Source organism: Lipotes vexillifer, unplaced genomic scaffold (assembly GCF_000442215.2).
Source record: "Lipotes vexillifer unplaced genomic scaffold, Lipotes_vexillifer_v1.1 scaffold440, whole genome shotgun sequence".
NCBI lineage: Eukaryota > Metazoa > Chordata > Mammalia > Artiodactyla > Lipotidae > Lipotes > Lipotes vexillifer.
The window spans coordinates 980,047-1,008,037 of NW_006778543.1; the positions used below are offsets into that span (position 1 = coordinate 980,047).

A 27,991-nucleotide genomic window follows, 5' to 3' on the forward strand; every position below is an offset into this window, starting at 1 on the left:
AAAGAGGAATGATGGAAGAGAGAAGGAAAAGTAGCCAAATAGAATCATTCCACACCCTGGGTACAGTAAAGGCAGGAAATAAAACCAAACTCTTAAAGCAAGATCTGGATATTACCTTCTTCTCAGATCACATCCCTATTAACCAGGTGTAACCTGTAGACCAATGATATCATGAGGAACAAGGGTTAAAAATTCCATGATGGCTGAGCATCCAGGAAGATAGAGCAGATGCGTGTTTCCCTACTCTTCCCCTCAAGTACAACCAAAATTTCTGGAAATTATGTATAAGACAAGCATAAGACCCTGAAAAGTAAAGAGAAGAAGGTAGATGGGCAAGGGACTGTTGGACCCAGGGAATGGTACAGTGGTGAGTTCCCTGAGTTTCCTTTTGCCTCATGTATCCTAGACATAGAGCTAAAGAATCCAGCCACCTAGAAACACAAACACAGACAAAAACAATCCAGTGAAGCCTGCTCTCTCTAGCCAAAGGGCCAAGAAAGGAGCAGCCTGCCAAGACAGAAAACTTTTAGGCAATAACTGCTCTAGTCTAAACAAAAGCCACAGGAAAAAAAAACCCCAACTGTGGACCCATCCCCACTCATACCAGCAAAAGTCAAGTGGGGAGTCAAGAGGTCATTTCCTGACTGTAACAGAGTGCCCCAACATTTACCCTCATCCCATCTGCAACCAGGGTGGTAGGAGAAAATGCCAAATAGGGAAAAGAGGCAATCATCCCTGACGAGTAGTAACAAATCCTTCCACCTCACTTCCATCTGTGATATATGGGGGAATCACATGAAGAGCTGGGACTTCCATCCCCACCTGTTAGTACTGAGGCACCACTCCCCTTTCCCTCTGGGATAGTATCACAGTAGATCTGGTGGTAAGTCAGTACTTGAAGAAATAAGGCCTGAAAAATTCTCAAATTTGACAAAAGGTGCAAATTATAGATTCAAGAAAATGAGTGTACCTCAAATAGATAGTCCAACAGAAACTCACCCCAAAATATACCATAGTCAGACTTCCTAAAACTAAACTCAAAGAAAAAAACGTAAAAGGAATGGGAAAGAAATGACACCTACCTTATTTTTAGGGGGAAATTTTTTAATGACAGCAGATTTCTCATCAGAAACCATGGAGCCCGGAAGAAAGTGGCATAACATTTTTCAAATATTCAAAGAAAAAAGCTGTCAACCAAAACTCTATCTAGCAAAAAATATATTTTAGGAATGAAGGGAAAATCAAATCTTTCTCAGATAAAGTAACATTAAATAAGAATTTTTCACCAGTGGACCTATCCCAAAAGAAGGACTAAAGGAGGTTCTTTAAACAGAATAACAAAAAGAAGGATTTCTGGAACTGCAGAAAGGAAGAAAGCATAAAAATATGGGTAAATATAATACAGTTTACTTCTCCTCTCAAGTTTCCTAAATTATGCTTTGTGGTTGAAGAATTATAATAATTTCTGATGTGATTCAACATTTTTGGAGAGGAAATATTTAAGACAATTGTATTACACACAGATATGGTAAAGGGAATTGAGGGAGGTAAGGTTTCATCATTTCACTCAACCTGGTAAAATATCAACATCAGCAAACTGGGATAAGTCATGTATATATAATATAATAACTAGAGCAACCACTAAAAGAGATAAACAAAGAGATTCCATCAAAAACATTATAAATAAATCAAAATGTAGTTCTAAAAATGCTTAAGTAACCCACAGGGAAAAAAGATAAAGAAAACAGAGATGTGAAAACCAGAGAGAACAAACTGAAAAAAATAAATAAATAAAAATTAAAAAGCAGGTTTAACCTCAAACATCAATAATTACATTAAATAAAAATCACCTAAGCATACCAGTTAAAAGGAAGAAATTATCAGAGTGGATTTAAAAACGTGATCAACTATATGCTACCTACTTCAAATATGATATAGGAAGGTTGAAAGTAAATAGATTTTTAAAATTATATTATATAAACATTAATCTAAAGGGAGTATAAATGGCTATATTAATATAAGATAAAGTAGAATTCAGAACAAAGAAAATTACCTGAGACAGAGAAAGACATTACATAATGATGAATCGTTAATCAACCCAGAAATCCTAGCATTCTAAATGTATATGCACCAAAAAGAGCTGCAAAACATATAAAGTAAAAACTGATAGAACTGAAAGACAAAACAGACAAATCCACAATTTTAGATGGACATTTAACATCTCTCTCTCTCAACTATTGATAAGACAACGAAACAAAACAATCAGCAAGGATATAAAACTCAACAAGACCATCAACCAACAGGATCTAGTCAAAACTTATAGAACACTGCATATGACAACAGCAGAATACACACCCATTTCAAGCACCTACAGAGCATATACCGAGATAAACCATATCCTGGGCCAAAAAACAAACGTCAGAAAATTTAAAACAATGGAAATCATACAGAGTGTATTCTCTGATGACAATGAAATAAAATTAGAAACCAATAACAGAAAGATGACATAAAAAAGCCCAAGCACTTAGAAACTATAAATAACACACTTCTAAATAATCAATGGGTCAGAGAGGACATGTCAAGACCAAAAAATATTTTAAATTGAATTAAATGAAAATACAACATATCAAAATTTAGGGACATTGCTAAAGCAGTGCTGAGAAGGAAATTTAAAGCATTTAAGTAATTACACTATAAAAGAGAAAGCATCTCAAATCAATAATCTAAGAGTCCATCTAAAGAATCTAGAAGAGTGAAAGCAAAATAAACCCAAAACAAGCAAAGTGAAGAAAATGAAAGAGCAGAAATCAATGAAATAAAAAACAGAAGAAAAATAAAGAAGTTCTATGAAACCAAGAGCCAGTTCTTTGAAAACAATGCAAACATCTAGCAAGCCTGAAAGAAAAATAAAAAAAGAGAAGACAAAAATTACCAATATCTTGGAGGAAACAGGAGCTATCACTATAGACCCTGCAGACATCAAAAGAATAAGGGAATGCTATAAACCACTCTACACACATGAATTCTACAAGTTCTATGAAATGGACCAATCACCTGAAAAGCAGAAGCTTTCCCTCTCAGATGGCGAATACGGCAACAATATTCATTCTCATCACATTTAACACAGTACTAGAAGTTTTAGCCAGTGAAATAAGGCCACAAAAGGAAATAAAAACCACAGAAATCAAAAGGAAAGAAATAAAACTATCGCTATTTGCAAATAATGACTTTCTACATAGAAAATCTCCAAAAATCTAGAGAAAAACTCCTATAAATAATTAATAATTTCAAATAATAGGGTCAGCAGATACAAGGTAAACATACAAAAATATAATTATATCTGTATATACTAGCAATGAAAATGTGAACACCAAAATTAAAAATACAAATAAAATTTCCCCAAATAAAATTAAATACTAAATGTAAGTAGAACAAAACCTATATAGAATTTGCACCCTAAAAATTACAGAATGTTGATAGAGAACTCAAAGAATATCTAAACAAATGGAGGGATTTGCCATGTTCATGGATTAGAAGAATCAACAGATTAAAAATGTCAATTATTCCTAAGTTGATATTTGATAATTGAAAATCGATTTAATGCAATTCCTATCAAAATTCCAATAAGACTTTCTGTAGAATAAAAATTATTCTAATATTTATATTAGATTATTATATAAATTAAATATAGAATATTATATAAGTATTATATAAATATATAAATATTATTCTAACACTTACATGGACGATAAGGAAGTATAATAGCAAAACAATTTTGAAAAAAAATAATCAAACAGGAGAACTCAGTCTATCTAATCTTAAGACTTACTATATAGCTACAGTAAATCAAGACTGTATGACACTGGAAGGGGGTTAGACACATAGATCAAATGGAACAGAAAAGAGAACCAAGATATAAACACACACAAATGTCTCCAACTGATATTCAATAAAGTTGCAAGGTAATTTCAATGGCAGAAATACAGCCTTTTAAGCAAGTAGTGCTGGAACCTTAAACTAAACTTCAAATCCTTTACAAAAAATTAACTCATATCATAGATTTAAATGTAAAATATAAAACTTTTGGGAAAAAAATAAAAAGGAAAATCTTTGGGAATCTAACACCAGGTGAAGAGTTCTTAGACTTGACATGAAAAGCACTAATCATAAAATGGAAAACAGATAAACTGGACTTCATCAAAATTTAAAAGTTTTGTTCTGCAAAAGACCTTGTTAAACAGATAAAAAGATAAGCAATAGATTGAAAGAAAATATTAACAAACCACATATCCAAAAAAGGATTATTACCTAAAATATAAAGAATTCTCAAAGGTCAACAGTTAAAAACTAACACAAAAAACAACCCCCAAAAAAGTCCAGTTAGAAAATGGGCAAGGAAGGGGGCGCCTTCAAGATGGTGGAAGAGTAAAACATGGAGATCATCTTCCTCCCCACAAATACATCAAAACTACATCTGCACATGGAACAACTCCTACACAACACCTACTGAAGGCTGGCAGAAGACCTCAGATTTCCCAAAAGGTATCAGACGCCCTCAGGCGACCTACACACAGAGGCGGGGCAAATCCAAAGCTCAACCCCAGGAGCTGCGCGAACAAAGAAGAGAAAGGGAAATTTCCCCCAGCAGCCTCAGGAGCAGTGGATAAAATCTCCACAATCAACTTGATGTACCATGTATCTGTGGAATACCTGAATAGACAATGAATCATCCGAAAATTGAGGCGGTGGACTTTGGGAGCAACTGTAGACTTGGGGTTTGCTTTCTGCATCTAATTTGTTTCTGGTTTTATGTTTATCTTAGTTTAGTATTTACAGCTTATTATCAATGGTAGATTTGTTTAATGATTTGGTTGCTCTCTTCCTTTTTAATTTTGTCATATAAATATATATTTCATTTTCCTTTTTCTCCTTTTGTGAGTGTGTATGTGTATGCTTCTTTCTGTGATTTTCTCTGTATAGCTTTGCTTTTGCCATTTCTCCCAGGGTTCTGACTGTCGTTTTTTCTTTTTTTTTCAGTATACTCTTTAGCACTTGTTATCATTGGTGGATTTGTTTTTTGGTTTGGTTGCTCTCTTCATTCTCTCTCTCTTTTTTAAAATTATTTTTTATTTTTAATAAAGTTTTTATATTTTAACAACTTTATATTTTTTCTTTTTTTCTATCTTTCTTTTTCTCCCTTTTCCTCTGAGCCATGTGGCTGACAGGGTCTTGGTGCTCTGGCCAGGTGTCAGACCTGAGCCTCTGAGGTGGGAGGGCTGAGTTCAGGACATTGGTCCAGCAGAGACCTCCTGGCCCCTCATAATATCAAATGGTGAAAGCTCTCCCAGAGATCTCCATCTCAACACTAACACCTAGCTCCATTCAATGACCAGCAAGCTACAGTTCTGGACACCCTATACCAGACAACTAGCAACACAGAAACACAACACAACCCATTAGAAGAGAGGAACTTAAAATAATAATAAATTCACAGACACCCTAAAACACACAACCGGAAGAGGTCCTGCCCATCAGAAAGACAAGATCCAGCCTCATCCACCAGAACACAGGGACCACTCCCCTCCACCAGGAAGCCTGGACAACCCACTGAAACAACCTTACCACTGGGAGCAGATACCAAAAACAACAGGAAATACGAACCTGCCACTTGCAAAACGGAGACCCCCAAAACAGTAAGTTAAGCAAAATGAGAAGACAGACAAATACACAGCAGATGAAGAAGCAAGGCAAAAACCCACCAGACCAAACAAATGAACAGGTAATAGGCAGTGTACCTGAAAAAGAATTCTGAGTAATGATAGTAAAGATGATCCAAAATCTTGAAAATAGAATGGATAAAATACAAGAAACTTATAACAAGGACTAGAAGAACTAAAGAGCAAACAGAGAGTGATGAACAACACAATAAATGAAATTAAAAATTTTCTAGAGGGAACCAAGAGCAGAATAACTGAGGCAGAAGAAGGGATAAGTGATCAGGAAGAAAAAAGAGTGGAAATAACTACTGCAGAGAAGAATAAAGAAAAAAGAATGAAAAGAATTGAGAACAATCTCAGAGACCTCTGGGAAAATATTAAATGCACCAACATTTGAAATATAGGGATCCCAGCAGAAGAAGAGAAAAAAAAAGGGACTGAGAAAATATTTGAAGAGATTATAGTTGAAAACTTCCCTAACATGGGAAACAGGCAATAAATCCAAGGAGAAACACGACATGACACATATTAATCAAACTATCAAAATTTAAATACAAAGAATAAATCTTAAAAGCAGCAAGGGAAAAGCAACAATTAACATACAAGGGAATCCCCATAAAGTTAACAGCTGCTCGTTCATCAGAAACTCTGCAGGCCAGAAGGGAGTGGCAGGAAATATTTAAAGTGATGAAAGGGAAAATGCTACAACCAAGATTACTCTACCCAGCAAGGATTTCTTTCAGATTAGACAGAGAAATTAAAACCTTTACACAGAAGCAAAAGCTAAGAGATTTCAGAACCACCAAACCAGCTTTAAAACAAATACTAAAGAAACTTCTCTAGGCAGGAATCAAAAGAGAAGGCAAAGACCTACAATAACAAACCCAAAACAATTAAGAAAATGTTATTAGGGACACACATATTGATAACTACCTTAAATGTAAATGGATTAAATGCTCCAACCAAAAGACACAGACTGGCTGAATGGATACAAAAGCAAGACCTATATATATGCTGTCTACAAGAGACCCACTTCAGACCTAGGGACACATACAGACTGAAAGTGAGGGGATGGAAAAAGAAAAGCCATGCAAATGGCAATCAAAAGAAAGCTGGAGTAGCAATTCTCATATCAGACAAAATAGACTTTGAAATAAAGACTATTACAAGAGACAAAGAAGGACACTAAATAATGATCAAGGGATCAATCCAAGAAGAAGATATAACAATTGTAAATATTTATGCACCCAACATAGGAGCAACTCAATACATAAGGCAAATGCTAACAGCCATAAAAGGGGAGACTAACAGAACACAATCATGGTAGGGGACATTAACACCCCACTTTCACCAATGGACTGATTATCCAAATTGAAAATAAATAAGGAAACAAGCTTTAAATGATACATTAAACAAGATGGACTTAATTGATATTTATGTCATTCCACTCAAAACAACAGAATACAATTTCTTCTCAAGTGTTCATGGAACATTCTCCAGGATAGATCATGTCTTGGGCCACAAATCAAGCCTTGGTAAATTTAAGAAAATAGAAATCATATCAAGTATCTTTTCTGACCACAGCACTATGAGATTAGATATCAATTACAGGGAAAAAAATCTGTAAAAAAATACAAACACATGGAGGCTAAACAATACACTACTGAATAACCAAGAGACCACTGAAGAAATCAAAGAATAAATCAAAAAACACCTAGAGACAAATGATAATGAAAACATGACTACCCAAAACCTATGGCATGCAGCAAAAGTGGTTCTAAGAGGGAAGTTTATAGCAGTACAATCCTACCTCAAGAAACAAGAAACATCTCAAATAAACAACCTAACCTTATACCTAAAGCAATTATAGAAAGAAGAACAAAAACCCTCAAAGTTAGAAGAAGGAAAGAAATCATAAAGATCAGATCAGAAATAAAGGAAAAAGAAATGAAGGACATCATAGCAAAGATCAATAAAACTAAAAGCTGGTTCTTTGAGAAGATAAACAAAATTGATAAACCATTAGCCAGACTCATCAAGAAAAAAGGGAGAAGACTGAAACCAACAGAATTAGAAATGAAACAGGAGAAGTAACAAGTGACACTGCAGACATACAAAGGACCATGAGAGATTACTACAAGCAACTCTATGCCAATAAAATGGACAACCTGGAAGAAATGGACAAATTCATAGGAAAGCACAACCTTCCGAGACTGAAAAAGGAAGAAATATCAAATATAAACAGACCAATCACAAGCACTGTAATTGAGACTGTGGTTAAAAATCTTCCAACAAACAAAAGCCCAGGACCAGATGGCTTCACAGGCGAATTCTATCAAACATTTAGAGAAGAGCTAACACCTATCCTTCTCAAACTCTTCCAAAATATAGCAGAGGGAGGAACACTCCCAAACTCATTCTACAAGGCCACCATCACCCTGATACCAAAAGCAGACAAAGACGCGACAAAAAAAAAGAAAACTACAGGCCAATATCACTGATGAACATGGATGCAAAAATCCTCAACAAAATACTAGCAAACAGAACCCAACAGCACATTAAAAGGATCACACACCATGATTAAGTGGGGTGTACCCCAGGAATGCAAGGATTCTTCAAAATAAGCAAATCAATCAATGTGATACACCATATTAAAAAACTGAAGGAGAAAAACAATATGATCATCTCAATAGACGCAGAAAAAGCTTTAGACAAAATTCAACACCCATTTATGATAAAAACCCTCCAGAAAGTAGGCAGAGAGGGAACTTACCTCAACATAATAAAGGCCATATATGACAAACCCACAGCCAACATCGTTCTGAATGGTGAAAAACTGAAACCATTTACACTAAGATCAGGAACAAGACAAGGTTGCCCACTCTCACCACTATTATTCAACATAGTTTTGGAAGTTTTAGCCATGGCAATCAGAGAAGAAAAAGAAATAAAAGGAATTCAAATTGGAAAAGAAGAAGTAAAGCTGTCACTGTTTGCAGATGACATGATACTATACATAGAGAATCCTAAAGATGCTACCAGAAAACTACTAGAGCTAATCAATGAATATGGTAAAGTAGCAGGATACAAAAGTAATGCACAGAAATCTCTTGCATTCCTATACACTAATGATGAAAAATCTGAAAGAGAAATTAAGGAAACATTCCCATTTACCACTGCAACAAAAAGAATAAAATACCTAGGGATAAACCTACCTAGTGAGACAAAAGACCTGTATGCAGAAAACTATAAGGCACTGATGAAAGACATTAAAGACAATACAAATACATGGAGAGATATATCATATTCTTGGATTGGAAGAATCAACATTGTGAAAATGACTATACTACCAAAAGCAATCTACAGATTCCATGCAATCCCTACCAAACTACCAATGGCATTTTTCACAGAACTAGAACAATAAATTTCACAATTTGTATGGAAACACAAAATACCCCGAATATCCAAAACAATCTTCAGAAAGAAAAACAGAGCTGAAGGAATCAGGCTCCCTGACTTCAGACTATACTACAAAGCTACAGTAATCAATGACAAAGCTACAGTAATCAAGATAGTATGGTACTGGGTACAAACAGAAATATAGATCTAGGGAACAGAATAGAAAGCACAGAGATAAACCGATGTGCATGTGGTCACCTTATCTTTGATAAAGGAGGCAAGAATATAGAATGGAGAAAAGACAGCCTCTTCAATAAGTGGTGCTGGGAAAACTGGACAGCTAAATTAATTTCTAAACAGTGAAATTAGAACACTCCCTAACACCATACACAAAAATAAACTCAAAATGGATTAAAGACCTAAATGTAAGGCCAGACACTATAAAACTCTTAGAGGAAAACATAGGCAGAACACTCTATGACATAAATCACAGCAAGATCCTTTTTGACCCACCTCCTAGAGTAATGGAAATAAAAACAAAAATATACAAATGGGACCTGAGGAAACTTGAAAGCTTTTGCACAGCAAAGGAAATCATAAACAGGATGAAAAGACAACCTTCAGAATGGGAGAAAATATTTGCAAACGAAGCAAGTGACAAAGGATTAATCTCCAAAATATACAAGCAGCTCAATATCAAAAAAACAAACAACCCAATCCAAAAATGGGCAGAAGACCTAAATAGACATTTCTCCAAAGAAGATATACAGACTGCCAACAAACACATTAAAGGATGCTCAACATCACTAATCATTAGAGAAATGCAAATCAAAACCACAAGTGGTATCACCTCACACCGGTCAGAATGGCCATCTTCAAAAAATCTACCAACAATAAATGCAGAAGACAGTGTGGAGAAAAGGGAACCCTCTTGCACTGCTGGTGGGAATGTGAATTGATACAGCCACTATGGAGAACAGTATGGAGGTTCCTCTAAAAACTAAAAATAGAACTACCATATGACCCAGTAATCCCATTACTGGGCATATACCCTGAGAAAACCATAATTCAAAAAGAGTCATGTACCACCTTGTTCATTGAAGCACTATTTACAATAGCCAGCACATGGAAGCAATGTAAGTGTCCATCGACAGATGAATGGATAAAGAAGATGTGGCACATATATACAATGGAGTATTACTCAGCATTAAAAAGAAGTGAAAGTGAGTTATTTGTAGTGAGGTGGTTGGACCTAGAGTCTGTCATACAGAGTGAAGTAAGTCAGAAAGAGAAAAACAAATATTGTATGCAAACACATATATATGGAATCTAAAAAAAAAAACAAAAAGGTTCTGAAGAACCTAGGGGCAGGACAGGAATAAAGATGCAGACATAGAGAATGGACTTGAGGACATGGGGAGGCGGAGAGGTAAGCTGGGACGAAGTGAGAGAGTGGCATGGACATATATACACTACCAAACGTAAAATAGCTAGTGGGAAGCAGCCGCATAGCACAGGGAGATCAGCTCGGTGCTTTGTGACCACCTAGAGGGGTGGGATAGGGTGGGAGGGAGGGAGATGGAAGAGGGAGGAGATATGGGGATATATGTATATGTGTAGCTGATTCACTTCATTATAAAGCAGAAACTAACACACCATGGTAAAGCAATTATACTCCAATAAAGATGTTAAAATAAATAAATTAATTAAATAAAAATAAATTAAAAAAAGAAAATGGGCAAAAGATATGAAGAGATGTTTCATCAAAGAGGATATACAAATGCAAATAAGCATGTGAAAAGGTGTTCAACTTCATTAGCTATCAGGAAGATGAAAATTAATACCACAATGAGATAGCACTCCACACCTATCAGAATGACCAAAATAAAATACAGTAACAACGAATGTTAGTGACAATACATAGAAACTGGATCACTTATATATTGCTGGTGGGAATGTAGAATGCAACAGCCACCCTGGAAAATTGTTTGGCAGCCTCTTAATTAAAACTAAGCTACACATATAATTACAATACGGTGAAACAGTTGCACTCCTAGGCATTATCCCAGAGAAATGAAAACTTATGTTCACAGAAGAACCTATACATGAATGTTCATAGCAGCCTTTTTTGGTAACAGTCAAAAAATGGAAAGAATGCAGATGTTTTTCAATGTGTGACTTGTTAAACAAAGTGTGGTACATCCATACCACGGAATACAACGCAGCAATAAAAAGGAAAGAGCTACTGATACATGCAACTACTCTGACGAATCTCCAGGGAATAACCCTGAGTGAAAAAAGCCAGTCCTCATATACATACTTTATAATTCCATTTATATAACATTTCCAAAATGAAAAGTATTTAGAGATGGAGAACAGATTAGTGGTTGTCAGGGGTTAGGAAGATGTTGGGGGAGGGAAGGAATGTGGCTATAGAAGGATAACAGAAATGGTCCTCATGGTGACCTGAATGTTCTGTATCTTGTCTGTATGAACGTCACTTTCCTGTGATATCGTACTGTAGTTTTGTAATATGTTAACATTGAGGGAAACAGGTAAAATACACATGATCTCTTTCTACATTATCTCTTACAAATTCATGTGAATGCTCAATGATCTCAAAATCCAACATTTAACTAAAAAACAAACATGATGGTCTAAATGCAACACCATGGAGACATTATCTAGTAATTTAAAGTATCCCTCCCACAAGCCAATGGAACCTACCAATATACTCCCTTTTCTACTCTGATGATCCCTGTCTTGAGAGCACAAAGGACTGTTTAGTAAGTCAATGTGAAAAATGATAAGAATTTTCACAATCCGTGATAGATTTTTGCACAGAGTAATACCCATATGAGCAGAGCAACGGTGCTCTGTCATTTATTGTACCTTTGATCTCCCTGTCCTGTTCTTCCACCCTGGAGCAGACAGTCCTCGTCAGACTCTCCACAACTGTGTGCATCAGGTCAAATTCGGCGACATTGTACACATGAGTGCTGTCTGGTTCAGAGGCGATCTCCTGCAATTCATTCTCATCCGCGTTTTTCACCCCTGGCATTGAGGACAACAGGGAGGGTCATGACGGTCATGCCCCGTTTGAAAAAGCAACTGCAGTGACCCCGACCTGCACCGCAACCAAAGCCCCTGTACTTTAAAGAGGCACATCTCATGTCAGATTGGTTTTTTTGTTTTTGTTTTTTTTTGGCACGCGGGCCTCTCACTGCTGTGGCCTCTCCCGTTGCGGAGCACAGGCTCCGGACACGCAGGCCCAGCGGCCATGGCTCACGGGCCCAGCCACTCCGCGGCATGCGGGATCTTCCCGGACCGGGGCGTGAACCCGTGTCCCCTGCATTGGCAGGCAGACTCCCAACCACTGCACCACCAGGGAAGCCCAGATTGTTTTTTAAATTCCCTTTCAAAGTCATTTTTATTTTATTTTTAAATTTTTATTATTTTTTGGCCTCACCGCTCGGCATTTGGGATCTTAGTTCCCCAACCAAGGATTGAACCTGTACTCGCTGCAGTGGAAGGGCTCGTCCTAACCACTGGACCACCAGGGAATTCCCTCAAAATCACCTTTAAATGATTAAGTCTTAATTTTGTTCAGTACATATTAAAGGACGATGTATTGATGAAACTAACTTCTGTCTTTCATAAATATTGCAGAAGCAATAGTAATTAAACCAGTTCTCTACACTATCCGAACTTCACGTTTAATGTTTTATAAAATTAGTTTACTTAAATTGAGACAGAAAATCCTTGGCCCTCTTGGAATTTTCTAATCTATCTTAGCCATGGATACTAACAATTAGAGTGTGCTTACTATGCCCCAAGCACTTCAATGTTTTCTATATATCAACACATTTAATCTTCACAACCAATCCTATGAGTCTGGCATTACTGTTTCTCCCATTTAACAGATGACTAAGCTGATGCGCAGAGAGGTTGATTCACTTGCTCAAGGAAGCACAACCAGTAAGTATACAGCTGGGGTTTCACCCAGGCAGTCTAGATCCAAAGTCATATGCTCTTAACTACTATCTCAAGCTGCCTCTCAGAAGATTACACATTAAAATGAGTAAATATTTACCAGTGAAATTAGAAATAGAAAAAGGGAGGCACAGGATTGGGTTTCATGGGTGTAAAGGTAGATTTCTCTTCCCCAGGCTTCAGTAAACAAGGAGCATTTCGTTAAAAATCCCAGTCATTGTCATTATCTAAGGATGTTAAAAAGAGGTACTATGGAAGCAACGAAGAGAGATTACCTGGGGCAACATTAATTACTTCTTAGGTGCCCAGCTGTGCTATTTAATTTATCTGCCAACCTCAACAGATTGAGTAACAAAGCATCGGTTGTTTCTGAACTATTTGCTTTAGGGGCTTATAAGATGATAAATACTACTGATTTCCAGGTAATTCCCAGAGAAAAAGTCCAAATCACATCTGAATGAGTTCACTTAAACGCATCCATTCATCATTGACGAGACCACAGAATGGAGAGTAAACACATAAATTAATCCCTTATTAGCGGAAGTCTTCTGCAGGGATTTTCTTTGTTGAGCAAAAGGATAGCAAAATAAAAAATAAAAATTAAATCAATCTCTCTAATGTTCCTTGTCTGACGGACCTCTACAATAGCTTTTAAAATGCATAGCTGGATCTGTGTCCACAATAGCAAAATAACAGTGCATGCTGAAGCAATGAGCTTAATGTCAATAATACTTTTCATGGCATTTAGTTAAAACCAACAAGTTTGGATCATTTAAGAATATTCTAGAGAAGATAAACCCCAAATCTCTCTTTCTCTCTCACCTTTCCAAACAAAACAGTCTGTTGTAAAGAGCACAGAAAAGTGAGGAAATGGTAATCATGACTTGGATGGAATTTGTTTTGTAAGGATTTTGCCTTGTTCATATTTATGCTCCAGCACCCACCAAAATGCCTGCCACCCAGCAAAGAAGCAAATACTTCTCGAATGAAACATTCTATAAACCACATTTTGAGCAACAAATCTAGAAACCAGTCAGAGGAATTGTCTCTATTTTTCTTTTTTTTTGGTCAGTCTCTACTAAATAGAAGGCCTTCCTATCGCCAAAGAAAATGTAAATAATTTAATCAAGAGCAAAATTGCATCAACTAAATATTTTGCAGTTATTCTGAGTGTGTGTCATACATATTCTTCCCACAAACCGATACCTTATAAAGGGTTATTTTCGAAGAAATAATACTGCATATCTACAATTCTTTGCTTTCTTAACTACAAGACCTTAATTCCTTGAAAATGATAAATTGGTTTCTCTTTACACTATCAGAGAAGAGATAGCTATAAAGTGATACTAAAGAGAAAAGTCTTGACTAATTAAATGGTAATAAATATGTACCTAACCTTTGCACTTTATGCTTTTCACAACATTTTGTGTGTGGTATCTCAGCTAGAGATCCTCACACCATAAGATCCATCAGTTCCATCACTTCCATTTTTAATGTAAGGAAGTTGGGCTCAGATCAAATGACTGGCTATGACTAGAGCTAAGGGGGGAAAAGGCCGGGGGGAGGCAGAGGGATAAATTGGGAGATTGGGATTGACATATACACACTACTATCTATAATATAGGTAATTAATAAGGACCTACTATAGAGCACAGGGAACTCTACTCAATATTCTGTAATGACCTATATGGGAAAAGAATCTAAAAAAGAGTGGATATATGTACTTGTATAACTGATTCATTTTGCTGTACAGCAGAAACTAACACAACATTGTAAATCAACTATACTCCAATAAACAAAAAAAAGACTTGAAAGTGTTCAGGTCTCCTGGCTTTCAGTGGAGCGTACTTTGCATCATATATAGTTTTAAGTGGTTGTGTGTGTGTGTCCATTGTTGAAACAGGACCATAATTAACAAATACCTATGGCAAACAGTTCTACACCAGATTCACGAAGGTTTCTGGATGGTGGAATAATATCATCTTGGGATTTTCCATCTGTGATTAAAATGCCAATTTTGGACACTCCAGTCCTCGCTCCTGCTTCTGGTTTAAAGCTGTTTTCAAAGACATAGTTCAAAGCAAGACCTAGAAGAAAACAAGAAAAAATAAATACAAACCAACTATCTCTAATAAAAAGCCTTCCAATTCTGCAAAATGTAACCACAAGATGAGTAACTTAGAAAGTTAAAAGAGTTTTTATTAGATGTGCACTTTCATCTTCATTTTAAAAATAAACGATTCTTTGACAGAGCCGATGAAAAACTAAAATCCACCAAAACAGAGGTAAGAAAAAATAGCTGAATAGTGCATCATTTCAGAAACTAACATTCATAAAGAACATTGAATTCATATCAAATGTATATTGACAGATCTGTGTACAAGAAAATCTAAACCTTTATAATTAAGGATGAAGCAAGAATACTCACACAGAAGCAAATGTCCCAAATATCATCACTACATTTTCAATTTTGTTCATGATGATCTAAAAGAACCCACAAATTCTCTTTCTCTGTTTTATAGAGGTAGAAGGGGCAGATCTAAAATGATAGTTGAACTCCTGCCTTTTGAGTGTGACACTTTTCACCCAGAAAAAATAAACACCAAATATTGTTATAGGATTTGTGCTCAATAAAGTTTTGTTGTATTAACAAAAAACTTGTTAGATGAAACCACCAGTTGGCAAAGCAATTATCAGGATTTCAGTGGTTTACTTAAAATTCAATGACAGCATCTCTATTATTTAAACTGAGCATCCACATTGTGGGCCCACAGAAGGAAATAGCATGTATTAGAGTTAAAACCTGTGATAACCTTTTGTGGTTGGGTCATGGATAATTGTAATCTAAATATTCTTACATTACAGTTGTTCCTTGGCATACACAGGGTGATTGGTTCTAGGACCCCCTGTGACACCCAAATCCATGGATACTCATGTCTCTCATATAAAATGGAGTAGTATTTGCATACAACCAACGTGCATCCTCCCGGATACTTTAAGTCATCCCTAGATTACTTATAATACCTAATACAATGTAAATTGCCTGTAAAGAGTTACCAGCATGCGACAAATTTAAGTTTTGCTTTGGGTTAATTTCTGGAATTTTTTTCCAAATATTTCTGATCCCTGGTTGGTTGAATCTGCAGATGCTAAGGGCCGATTGTACTAATTTATCAAAAATATTGGTGAGCCAAAGCTCCATAAATATTTCCATGATAACTACTGATTGCAGAATAAGGGTAAAGAAAATATCTTCCTTGAAATTTGGTAGAAACCTGTTTTTATTTAATTGACAGCATGACTGGAGGAAGAACAGGTGAAGAGGAAGAAAAATGAACTGACAAAGGTTAAGACAGCTACTAAAGCCTGCCAGTGTCAGGGACTGCTCGGTTCTCTTCTAGTTCAACCAAGCCCTTCCTGGGACATTATATTCATATAGCAAAAGGGATGAGATGTCTAGGTTTTAACTCTTAATGCTAGGTTTGAGAAAAGAGCCATCTAAGAACTTTATATGCTGGTTTGGTTTAAAAATACTATGCTAAGACATGCAAAGTGGCAAAACAAAGTAATAAGACTATTCTTCAGCAAGATATGTTGCTAAAAATGTGGACTAAACAAAAACATACCTGTTAGTGTATTTCCTCCCTTGTACGGTAGATTTCGGACAGCTTCGATCACCTCATCTTTTGTGTTAAAAGCATTCAAGTGCCATTCTATTCTGGGGTCGCCGCTATACTGTGCAAGACCTGGAAAAGAAAGATGAGAAAGCCCACCCAGAAATGATGGGTTACTCAAAGATCTAGTGGACCATTCAAGAAACTAGAATGACGAAGGGCCTAATCTTTGCAACATTTTTTTCTCTGCCTCACTATGTACTTTCAAAATGAGTTCTTGACATCAATTTAAGGAATTTTCAACATAGCTGGGGGCTGAAGGAATGTATATATTTTCTAGCCATCTAGAAGTGAGCACCCAATCAGGTACTTAGCGTTTTCTTTTAAAGTCTGATCATGTTTGTAGATAAAAGGTCTAGATTTATTTAATTTTTTTTATTGAGGTAACATTGGTATATAACATTATGCCAGCTTCATGTGGACAACATTATATTTTGACTTCTATATACATTATAGTGTTTGTTTTTGGTTTTTATTTCCAAAGGAATGAGTTTTCTTTATGGCTACTTAGAAGGGAAACTAGGAGACTTTATATAATAAAATGGATATGTTGCTCAATGATTTACACCTTTTTTTTTGCTTTTTATCTCAGCTAGAATTAATTTGGCAAAGATTATCTTGTACTATAAAACATTTCCCAATTGCTAAACATTTCACTGGATTCAGCTGTGTTTTCTTTTAAATAAAAAGAAAACTTTTACCTGATAAATTCTTAAACAAATGGCAACCTTAAAATTATTATTATTATTAGGCAGAGAAGATTTTGGCTTCCCAGATAATTGAAATGTGTTCAATAATTAATTGAGTGACACTGTCATTAGCAAAAATTAGTAGAAATAAAAATTTGTTGATGCAAAGTTGCCCTTTTGGGAATATCACTATTGTTAAACCTGTAATTCTGAAAACCATTTGGTAAAGAATCTTTGAAATTTCTTAAGAAGCTTCCTGGTGGTTTTACACTGGCAGCAGACTTCTGTTAATGGTAGAAGAGTACCAATTCGTGTCTTCTCGGAGCCCACGTCGAATGCTGTAACGAGGTTTTCCAAAAAAGACCGAACCAGTCTGAAGTTGAATCTTCCAATACTCCATGAGCCATCAACCAGGATTACAATGTCAGCAACAGCTGGAGTTTGACAGAAAAATTTCACTTCTGCAAAGTACAGACCCAAAAAGTATCTGTGTTACTGTTGGAACTTTTAAAAGAGTGAGTTTATTTTAAGTCTTTCAGATAATTTGGTGCTAAGAATACAATAAAGTTTCCATTAAAGCAACCATATTTTTATAACCGTTCTTTTAAATGCATTTTTACCAGGAAAAAAAAATGTGGTAACAGCTGGCAGCGGAGTCAATGTGCTGGAAATAGCAAAACACTGGCAGGTTCACACCATCTTGGCAACTCAAGCCTTCTGCATGGTTTAAAAAGTAGTGTCTGTGCAAAAGCATCCAGTTTGGGGTTTTAGTCTATAGCTTCTTTCCAGGAAAGGTCTTAGCAACACCCGTGTAGGAGAGTCAACAGGGATGGGAAGATAGCCAGGAAGCAGAGAGGCGGCTCTCCCATTCTGATAAGTCTATGCTAGAGGAAGTCAGTCATAAGAGAAGAAAACACGGGTTTCCTGAATTCAAGGAAAAGGCAGGGCCATGCATTTAATCTATGAAAGGTACACAGACCTTTGCTAAAATAGGAAGGGTTTGTGGAAGAAGAAAACTGGAAAAGAGCCCAAGAATTTCCCCCAATTCAAATCTTTTTACATATTGTGTCTATGTGACAGTAAGATTTTATCGCTAAAAATCATTTAAGTAATTGATTTTTTAAATTAAGTTTCAGAATAAGGATCTAGAAAAGGATGCCTGGTGGCTGGAGTGGCACTACCTTAAGCTTTGCCCTCAGGGAAAGTCCTAGCCCACAGTGATTGCAGGCAAGACAGCGATAAAGGGGGTAGGGTAGGTCTGTGCTGGATGAGGTGAAAACCACCACTTACATTCACACAGAGCCAGAATACTAGAATATTCTTAATGGGTTTAAGAATCCTTAAAAATGTCACAGTATTGTCAGCATCTTTACCAGCAGTGCTTTTTACTGCAGTTTGTGCTTCCCAAAGGATGGCTTCACTTTGCTGAATTTTCATATTAGGACTGGAGATCAGGAATATTGTGTATGTATATGTGTCCATGCCAACTTCTTGAAATGCCCAGCAAATCCCTACTTTGCTTTCTAACATTAAAATGACAATAAAACAGAATTTAAAATATAAATTATGTAGTTGAAAGCAAAATAAAGAAGTGTTCATAAATAAATGGAATATATTTTTTCCTGGGGGGGGTTGGGAAATAGTTGAACTACTATGTTTAATATATATCTCAGTTTAATATATATCTCTGTACCTACTGGCCACATTTAGTTAAAACGATCTTGGATCTTGGTTTTTTTTCACATTCATGGAATACCTAGATCCTTTTACCAGATGGGGAAAAAGTGTATTTGCCAAGGAAATACTCAGACACTCATATGTAAGCTAAACAATACAGCTCAATCCAAAGTTTATATATTACATTTTTGGGCACCAAATCTCCCTTCTTTAATGACCAAATACAAAGCCACCACTAAGTTAGGAGTCAGCCCTCTGTACCACACTAAAAAGTTCTAAAACAGAACAATGCAAGAAGTCATGGGGAAGAAATTAGTTTGTGCTTTGGAAATAATCAGGGAAAATTAAAGTCTTAAGAAGCTTTAAGAATCTATTTCTCTCAATTTTTATGGGGAAACTTACCTGAAATGAAAAGTAGTTTTCTTTTTCTTCCAAAACTATTGGGGATATTATTTCACTTTTTAATTTAAAATTTTTTAATTGTTTGGATACACTGCAGACAGGGTCTTAGAAAGGAAGCAGTTTCTCTTTGCTTACTTAGAAGAGGGATATGAAAACTGGTATTTTCCATTTCAAAATTGTTTCCAATAAAAATATTCTGTTAACTTAGCTCATTCAAGTCATTTTGACTTGGAGATAAAAATTCTAGATATCTCCGAAGTAAGATAGAAAATTAATTGAATAGAAATTAGAATACTGATAAATTTAGTGATATTAAATTTTTTTAAGTTGTTCATCAAAAGACACCTTAAATAAAATAAAAAGATAAGCTATGATTGGTAGAAGACATGTACAATATAAAAAACTGAAAAAGGATCAGCATCAAGAATATATAAATACATAAAAAACCATGAATAGATACTTCAGAGAATAGGAAATATATAATATGGTTAATAAATGAATGAAGAGAATGTTTAACTACGTTGGTGATCACAATAATAAAAAAATCAAGATCATGATGACGTACAATTGTACTCATTCAACTGGAAAAAAATTAATTTAATAGCATTTATGATTACTCTAAAGATAATGAAATGTTTAGGTATATACTTAAAACATGTGCAAGATCTGTGTGCTGCAAATTACATTACTGATAGAAGTCAAAGAAGACATAAATCAATGGAGAAGGCTACCATATTTATGGACAGGAAGACTAAACGTAGTAGAAATGTCAATTATCCCCAAATTGATCTATAGGTTTAATGCAATTCCTATCAAAATCCCAGAAAGGTTTTCTTAAGACATAGACAAGCTTATTCTAAAATTTATATGGGAAGGCATAGACCCCAGAATAGTTTTTTAAAAAGTCATGTCAAAGAAGAATAACATGGAAGGAATCATTTTACTGGGTATTCACCCTACTTACTGTACATAAGTAATGGGTATTTCAGAGGGTTAGATACACCCATCAATGAAAAAGAATAGAAAAGCCAAAATAGACCCATACAAATATGCTCAACTATATGATTTTATACCTAAATATTTTAGACAAATGTTCAAAAGTACTTCAACAGATGGTGTGAGAGCAACTGGATATCCATGAAAGAAAGAAGAAAGAAAGGAAGGAAGGAAGGAAGGAAGAAAAGAAAGAAAGAGAGAGAGAGAGAGAGAGGGAGGGAGGGAGGGAGGGAGGGAGGAAGGAAGGAAGGAAAGAAGGAAGGAGGAAAGAAAGAAAGAAAGAAAGAAACTTGACCTAAACCCTATACTTTATACCAAAATTAATTCAAAGTGGATCATCAACTTACATGTAAAAAGTAAAATTATAGAGCTTTTAGGAAAAAAGTAGAAGAAAATCTTTGGAGTGTAGGTCTAGAAGAGTTCGTGGAGTCGACACCAAAAGTACAAACACATAAAAAGAAAGTTTGATAAACTGTACTTCATCAAAATAAAATACTTTTGCTATGTGAAAGCTCATATGAAGAAGATGAAAAGACAAGCTATAGACTGGGAGAAAGTATTTGCAAACCACACACTCAGCAAAGGATTAGTATCTAGGTTACATAAAGAACTCTCAAAACTCACAAGTAAATAAAACCAAACAATCCAATTAGAAAATGGGTAAAACCTGAACAAATATTTCATCATAGAAGGTATACAGATGGCAAATAAGCACAGGAAAAGATATTCAACATCATTAACCCTCAGGAAAATGCAAACTAAAAGCACAATGAGATTTCACTGTACACACCTATCAAAATGACTAAAATAGAACACAGTGATAACAAATGCTGGTATGTATGTATAGAAACGGTATCACTCACACTTTGCTCATGGGAATATAAAATGGTACAACCACTCTGAAAACAGTTTGGCAGTTTCCTTAAAAAGTATACAAAAAATTACCATACAATCCAGCTATTACACTCTTGGACACTTATTCCAGAGAAGTGAAAACTTACTTTCAGACAAAAAACTGTACACAAATGTTCATAACAATTTGATTCATAATAGCCAAAAACTGAAATTAGTCCAATTAATTATTTTAAATGAAATAAATTCTTTTTGCCGTCAATATCGTATTTAAAGTTAAACCAAGGGAGCAGAGGAAATGAATTCTTGAACTGTATTTTAATTCAGCTCTTGGCTTAACATGAACTTTATCTAAAATGCAATGCTGAAAATACAGGTAGTACCAAAAAAAAAAAAAAAAAGCTAGGCAGCTGACCACAATTGAAGGAAAGCACCCAATACATGGGCTACATCACAAATAAAAACAACACTCTGAATGTCACAGATTGAATCAGAAGGAACAATTCCCATTATGTAGTACACCAACTGTAGGTACAAGATAAGGAGGTCCAAAGAAACTAACAATTTCATATCTGAAAGTTATGTACATCATTAGATTAAACATTGTGCCCTCTACACTTACCTACTGACTTAGTCCTCATAACAGCGCTATAAGACAGGTATCATTATAAATCCCATTTGCAGCCGAAAAATATGATATACTTAGGCTGTGTGATTTGCCCAGAGTGCCATCCAGTGAAGAGGCAAAGTTTTGATTTGAACGCAGGTAATGCATCTCCAAAATCTATGTTCTTAACCACAGGATATGCTGACTTTAATAAGGTCCCTATATTACATCAATTTAGAAAGCAGGGGGAAAAGTCTCTAATATGAGGCGGTGTCCCCCCAGCACTTGCCCCTGCTGTGTCCACAGGTAGTATGTGCCATTTGCAAGCATCACTGTCTAGATAACTTTTTTCCCTCCCAAATGTATGCACTTAGCACTTAAGTAGCCCACATGACAAGTGTCCCTTTTACTATAGCTTTACACCAATTTTACTGTGTTACTGACATCATGAGAAAATTTTATGTTGAAAATACAAGTTAATTCAAGGAATCTGAATTAGGATAAATTAGTCTACACTAAACCTATATATATTAGTTTCATATTAACTAATTTCCTGTATGAAATTTACTTATTAAAAAATGTGTTTGTTTAATATTTACTATATCCCAAGCACTCTTCTGGGCAACCGAGAATACAATTAAGTTCCTACCTTCCAGAAGCTTAAATTCTTACTGAGAGGAAACAGACTAACAAAACATAATTTCAGATTTTTAAAAGAGCTTTATAGAAATAAACACAGTGATATAAAGAGTAGTGGTGTGGGGGGCCTTTGGAGTTGCTACTTTAGTTAGAATGGTATGAAATTACCATTTAAAGTCTTCTTTTTATATCATAGTATTCCTTTTGTTCTAATGGCATTCAAATTAAAGTTGTAATTATAGTTAATACAGAAATATTTACAATGTATTTATGGGAAGGTTATTCACCAACTCAGTTAATTAAAATAGAAAAGGGAGAATTGACAGAAGCAGCCTTTTTCTGCCAGGTAAACTCCTATTCATCCTTCAAAACCCAGGTTACACTCCACCAACTCCAAGAAGCTCTTCCAACAGTCCTCAGATGGGACTCATTACCTGTTCCTCTTTACTGTCTCTGCATTTGTACATGGTTCATTGTACTCAGAACACTGGACTATTATAATTTGTTTCCGTTTCTATCTCCCTGACTAGACAGAACTCTTTGAGAAGGGAGGGATTTGTGTCTTATGTTTTTATCCCCTTTGGCTGAGATCTCGGCACACAGTACATCAATAAATATAAAGTACATTGACTTGTCTAAAAAGAATTCCTCTTTTCACATAATTCATACCTACAGCAGGGCACTAGAAAAATGAACCATGCTGGCTCAATTAAATGTGGTCTCTCCTCTTGCCCTGCCACCCTACCACACTGGAAAAGTGGATTACGGTTATTTAGGGATCAGGGAGATTGTATCAGGTTTGCCTGTCTTCCTTGATATTTTCCCAATGCCAGAGGCAAAGCTAAATGAAAGGGGAGCACATAATATTTTTACTCACATTATCTTAATATGCACTCAGAAAATCTCGTGATCATTTTCACCACAACTGATCTGATACATTTAGTGGTTCTGAATTATTTTTCTCAGTGCCACTAGCAAAACATCCAGCTAGGCCACTCATTAACCACGACATTTGAAGGAAAATTGTGGTCACAGAACAATTTCTCACTTAAGTCTCTGGTAAGGTTGAGTTCAAGTTTCCAAACTAAGAGCTTGCTTCCAAGATTGGCTTCAGCCACATCCCTGAAGATTTTTTGTTTTTTAAGAGTTAACATCATTTTACATTTGCAAAGAGCTCAGTGGTTCTAAAAGGATTTTTCAACACATTGGCATATTCTGATTCTTACAACATTCTTGTGGAGAGCCACGATTATCCTCAATTTTCAGAAAATGAAATTGAGGTTCAGAGAGACAAGTGAACAGTTCAGGCAGAGCCAGGACTGGGCACCAAGTCTTGTAAAGGTTTGGTTGCCTCTTCCATCATACCATGCTACTAGCACCATAGAAGGCACCCTCACCCATAATGCAACATGGGTGGCCACTAGTTATCTGTCATATTAATGTTACAAGCTGTCCATCTATCAGAAGGGGATTCTTAACAGTGGTTAAGAATCTGCCTGCCAATGCAGGGGACACGGGTTTGAGCCCCAGTCTGGGAAGATCCCACATGCTGTGGAGCAACTAAGCCCGTGAGCCACAACTACTAAGCCTGAACTCTAGAGCCTGCGAGCCACAACTACTGAGCCCGTGTGCCACAACTACTGAAGCCCACATGCCTAGAGCCCGTGCTCCACAACATGGAGCCACCACACCGCAAACGAAGAGTAGCCCCCACTAGTTGAAACTAGAGAAAGCCCGTGCACAGCAACAAAGACCCAACTCTGCCAAAAATAAATAAATAATTTATTTATTTTTTTAAAAAGGAAGGGGAGCAGGGGGTTCATTTCAGTCATGTTCAGAGTCGACATTAATCAGAGGGCGCTTAGTGCTCATTTAGCCCAGTCTTGCTGGAGACGTACATTTTAAAGCATCCCTGACAGACGACTATCCTACCTAAAACAGCACTCCCCATCACCCTCTTCCCTTATTCTGTTTTATTTTTCTTTGTAGAGCTTCTTACTTCCTAGAAATATACTATATAGTGTGATGCTTAATTTTATATGTCAATTTGATTGGTCCATGGGGTTCGTGGACATTTGATCAAATATTATTCTTTGTTTGGGAGGGTGTTTCTGGATGAGATGAACATATGAATCCACAGACTGAGTAAAGCAGATTGCCTTCTGTAATGTAGTTAGTCCTCATTCAATTGATTGAAGACCTGAATAGATCAAAAAGGGAACTGCTCCTGCCTGACTGCCTTGATTGGAACATCGGACTCAAAACTGACACACTGGCTCTTCTTGTGTCTTGAGCCTGCCAGTTCTCAGATGGGAACTCACCCCATAGGCCCTCCTGGGTCTCCAGCTTGCTGACTGCAGGTCTTGGGACTTCTTAGCCCCCATAATCATGTGAGCCAATTCCTTATAATAAATCTTTTTCTATATTTATATATATCCTATTGGTTCTGCTTCTCTGGAGAACCCTAACACATATAGTTATTTATTTATTGACGGCAGCAGAAACTTTTCTTTGCTTCCTTTTTTTTTAAATAATAAAAAGATCTCCCATTTAGTGACTGTTTTTATCAGATGCTTTGCATATGTCTTTTCCATTTAAGCCTGATATTAATCCTATAAGACAGGTGTCCTTTTCACTCCATTGAAAAAGAAAGGTTAAGTAACTAGAACCTTTCTTTTTCAATGGAGTGAAAAAGACACCTACCTTATAGGATTAATAACTTGCCCATCATGACACACTAAGCAGGTAGAAGAGCTGGAATTCAAATCCAGGACTGATTCCAAAGCCTGAACCATTTAGCAATTGTGCTATCCAACTCCTATGACAGAAGAGAAGTATTTGAAAGAAAGGAAGTGAGAAAGGAAGGGAAGAAGGGATGGGGAAAGAAGGAGAGGGAGGGAGGGAGAGAAAGAAAGAAGGGAAGGAAGGAAAAAGGAGGGAAGGAGGGAGGGAATGAAGAAAGGAAGGAAGGGAGGGAGGGAGGGAGGAAGAAAGGAAAGATTGCTAAGCCTTGTCATTAAAGAAAGCATGAAATCAAAGACATACTTGTTTTATATCTTGGGGTGAATAACACCATGACAACTTGGAGGCACATGAAGCCCAATCCCTGAACCATAGTCAAAGGAACATTTCTTCTGTCACTCAGAGCTCTGCATCTTAAAAGTAACTGACAATCCTGTAAACATGACATTCATTACATTTCTCCTCTGCTCATAAACTGTAAGAGACTGGGAGAAGACATGACAGCTGTCTTCAAATATTTAAAGGGCTGTCATACAGAAGGGGGATTAGGAGTGCTCTGTATGCCCACAAGGAGACAGATTTCAACTCAACCCAAGAAAGAACTTTCTAACACTCAAGATTTCCAGAGACCGCTGCCTTGAGAAATAGTGAGAGCTCTGTCGATGAAGGCAGATGCTCGTCCACATTTGATGATGTGGCTGAAGAGCCTCAGCCTCTCAACTGGTCGAACTACATGGATCTCAAAGTTACCTTCCGACTCCAAATTTTAAGATTATTTCTTCCCTCCCCCAGCTACCAAATTGAGCCTGAACTATTCATTGGTTTCTTCAAAGCTCTCCATAATTCAACTCCACTTCACCTGTCCATATTGATTTCTCACTTCATTCCAGTACAATTACTTTTCTTTCCCCCAACAACATTCTCAACTCTGAGACGTTTGACTCAATTTTTATCCTCTCTGCCCCCCACCATTTCTTCCTATCTAGCCTCTCCATACTCTACCTACCACAACACCAGATACCGAAAACAGGTTTTATTTCCTGTGAAAACATACAGTCCTTTTAAAATACTTGTAGAGAAAGTCTGTCCTAAAATTTTATTTGTACAATGACCTGGTTATTATTTCCTGACTTTCATAAGTTCATGCTGACCCAAGAGATACTATTTTGGCTGACCAACTCTATTTAGACACAAAGCTTATTCAGGAGCTGGTATATTACATTCACATGTATTCTCAGTTCTGTATATAATATTATGTGATTTGGCTTTATGTTCACTTTAGTTGTTCATGGTGATTTTCTGAAAACATGCAATAACTCCATCATCCCTGTTACTCCAATTCATCAATAACAAACAGAACCTGACATTTTGAAGTTTCTAAGGCTGAAACACCTGCTTTATTTGATACCATCAGCCCTGCAGGTATAGAAACAAGATGTTTAATAAAAAATTCTTAGACAAGAAGGAAGGTATCAATCAGATGAGCCCAAGCATTGCTACTGGGAAGAGCCTCTGCCAAAATCTATAAACAGTGCTCATAGCTATAAAATATCTGACTTAACAGAAAGATATAGTACAAGCTCTTTTTAAAATGAGGACATGTGCCACAGCCTGAGTGAGCCAGAGCACCCTAATCAGCTGCTACTCTAACCCTGTCCTTTCTGAGTGGGGAACAGACGCTCTCAGGTAACCTACACACAGAGGCGGGGTGAAATCCAAAGCTGAACCCCAAGAGCTGTGAAAACAAAGAAGAGAAAGGGAAATTTCTCCCAGCAGCCTCAGGGGCAGCGGATTAAATCGCCACAATCAACTTGATGTACCCTGCATCTGTGGAATACCTGAATAGACAATGAATCATCCCCAAATTGATGAGGTGGACTTTGGGAGCAACTGCAGACTTGGGGTTTGCTTTCTGCATGTAATTTGTTCCTGGTTTTATGTTGATCTTAGTTTAGTATTTAGAGTTTACTATCATCGGTAGATTTGTTTATTGATTTGGTTGCTCTCTTGCTCTTTTTTTCATATATATTCATATATTTTCCTTTTTCACTTTTGTGAGTGTGTATGTGTATGCTTCTTTGTGTGATTTTGTCTGTACAACTTTGCTTTTACCATGTGACCTAGGATTCTCTCTGTCCATTTGTTATTTTTCTTTTTGTTGTTTTTTGTAGTACAGTTTTTAGCATTTATCATTGGTGGATTTGTTTATTGGTTTGGTTGCTCTCTTCTTTCTTTCTTTCTTTTATTTAAATAAATTTGTAATTACTTTATTTTTAATAACATATTTTTAATTTTAATAACTTTATTTTAATAACTATTTTATTTTAATAACTTTAGTTATTTTTCTTTCTTTTCTTTTTTTTCCTCCCGTTTATTCTGAGCTGTGTGGATAACAGGGTCTTGATGCTCTGCCAGGGGTCAGGCCTGAGCCTCAAAGGTGGGAGAGCTGAGTTCAGGACATTGGACCACCAGAGACTTCCTGGCCCATTGTAATATCGAATGGTGAAAGCTCTCCCACAGATCTCAACCTCAATGCTAAGACCCAGCTCCACTCAATGACCAGCAAGCTACAGTGCTGGACAACCCATGCCAAACAACTAACAA

General features: G+C 36.3%; 1 protein-coding gene across 1 annotated transcript in view; it reads right to left on the minus strand.

Moving 5' to 3' along the window:
• Positions 1-27,991, minus strand: part of COL14A1 (collagen type XIV alpha 1 chain) — a 231,472-nt gene that overhangs the window by 166,646 nt on the left and 36,835 nt on the right. Inside the window, exons 5-8 of the mRNA XM_007451664.1 lie at positions 17,778-17,930; positions 16,736-16,855; positions 15,032-15,196; positions 12,009-12,170 (exon numbers count right to left, since the gene is read on the minus strand). Coding sequence (XP_007451726.1) covers positions 12,009-12,170; positions 15,032-15,196; positions 16,736-16,855; positions 17,778-17,930 — 600 coding nt within the window. The remainder of the gene's footprint in view (positions 1-12,008; positions 12,171-15,031; positions 15,197-16,735; positions 16,856-17,777; positions 17,931-27,991) is intronic.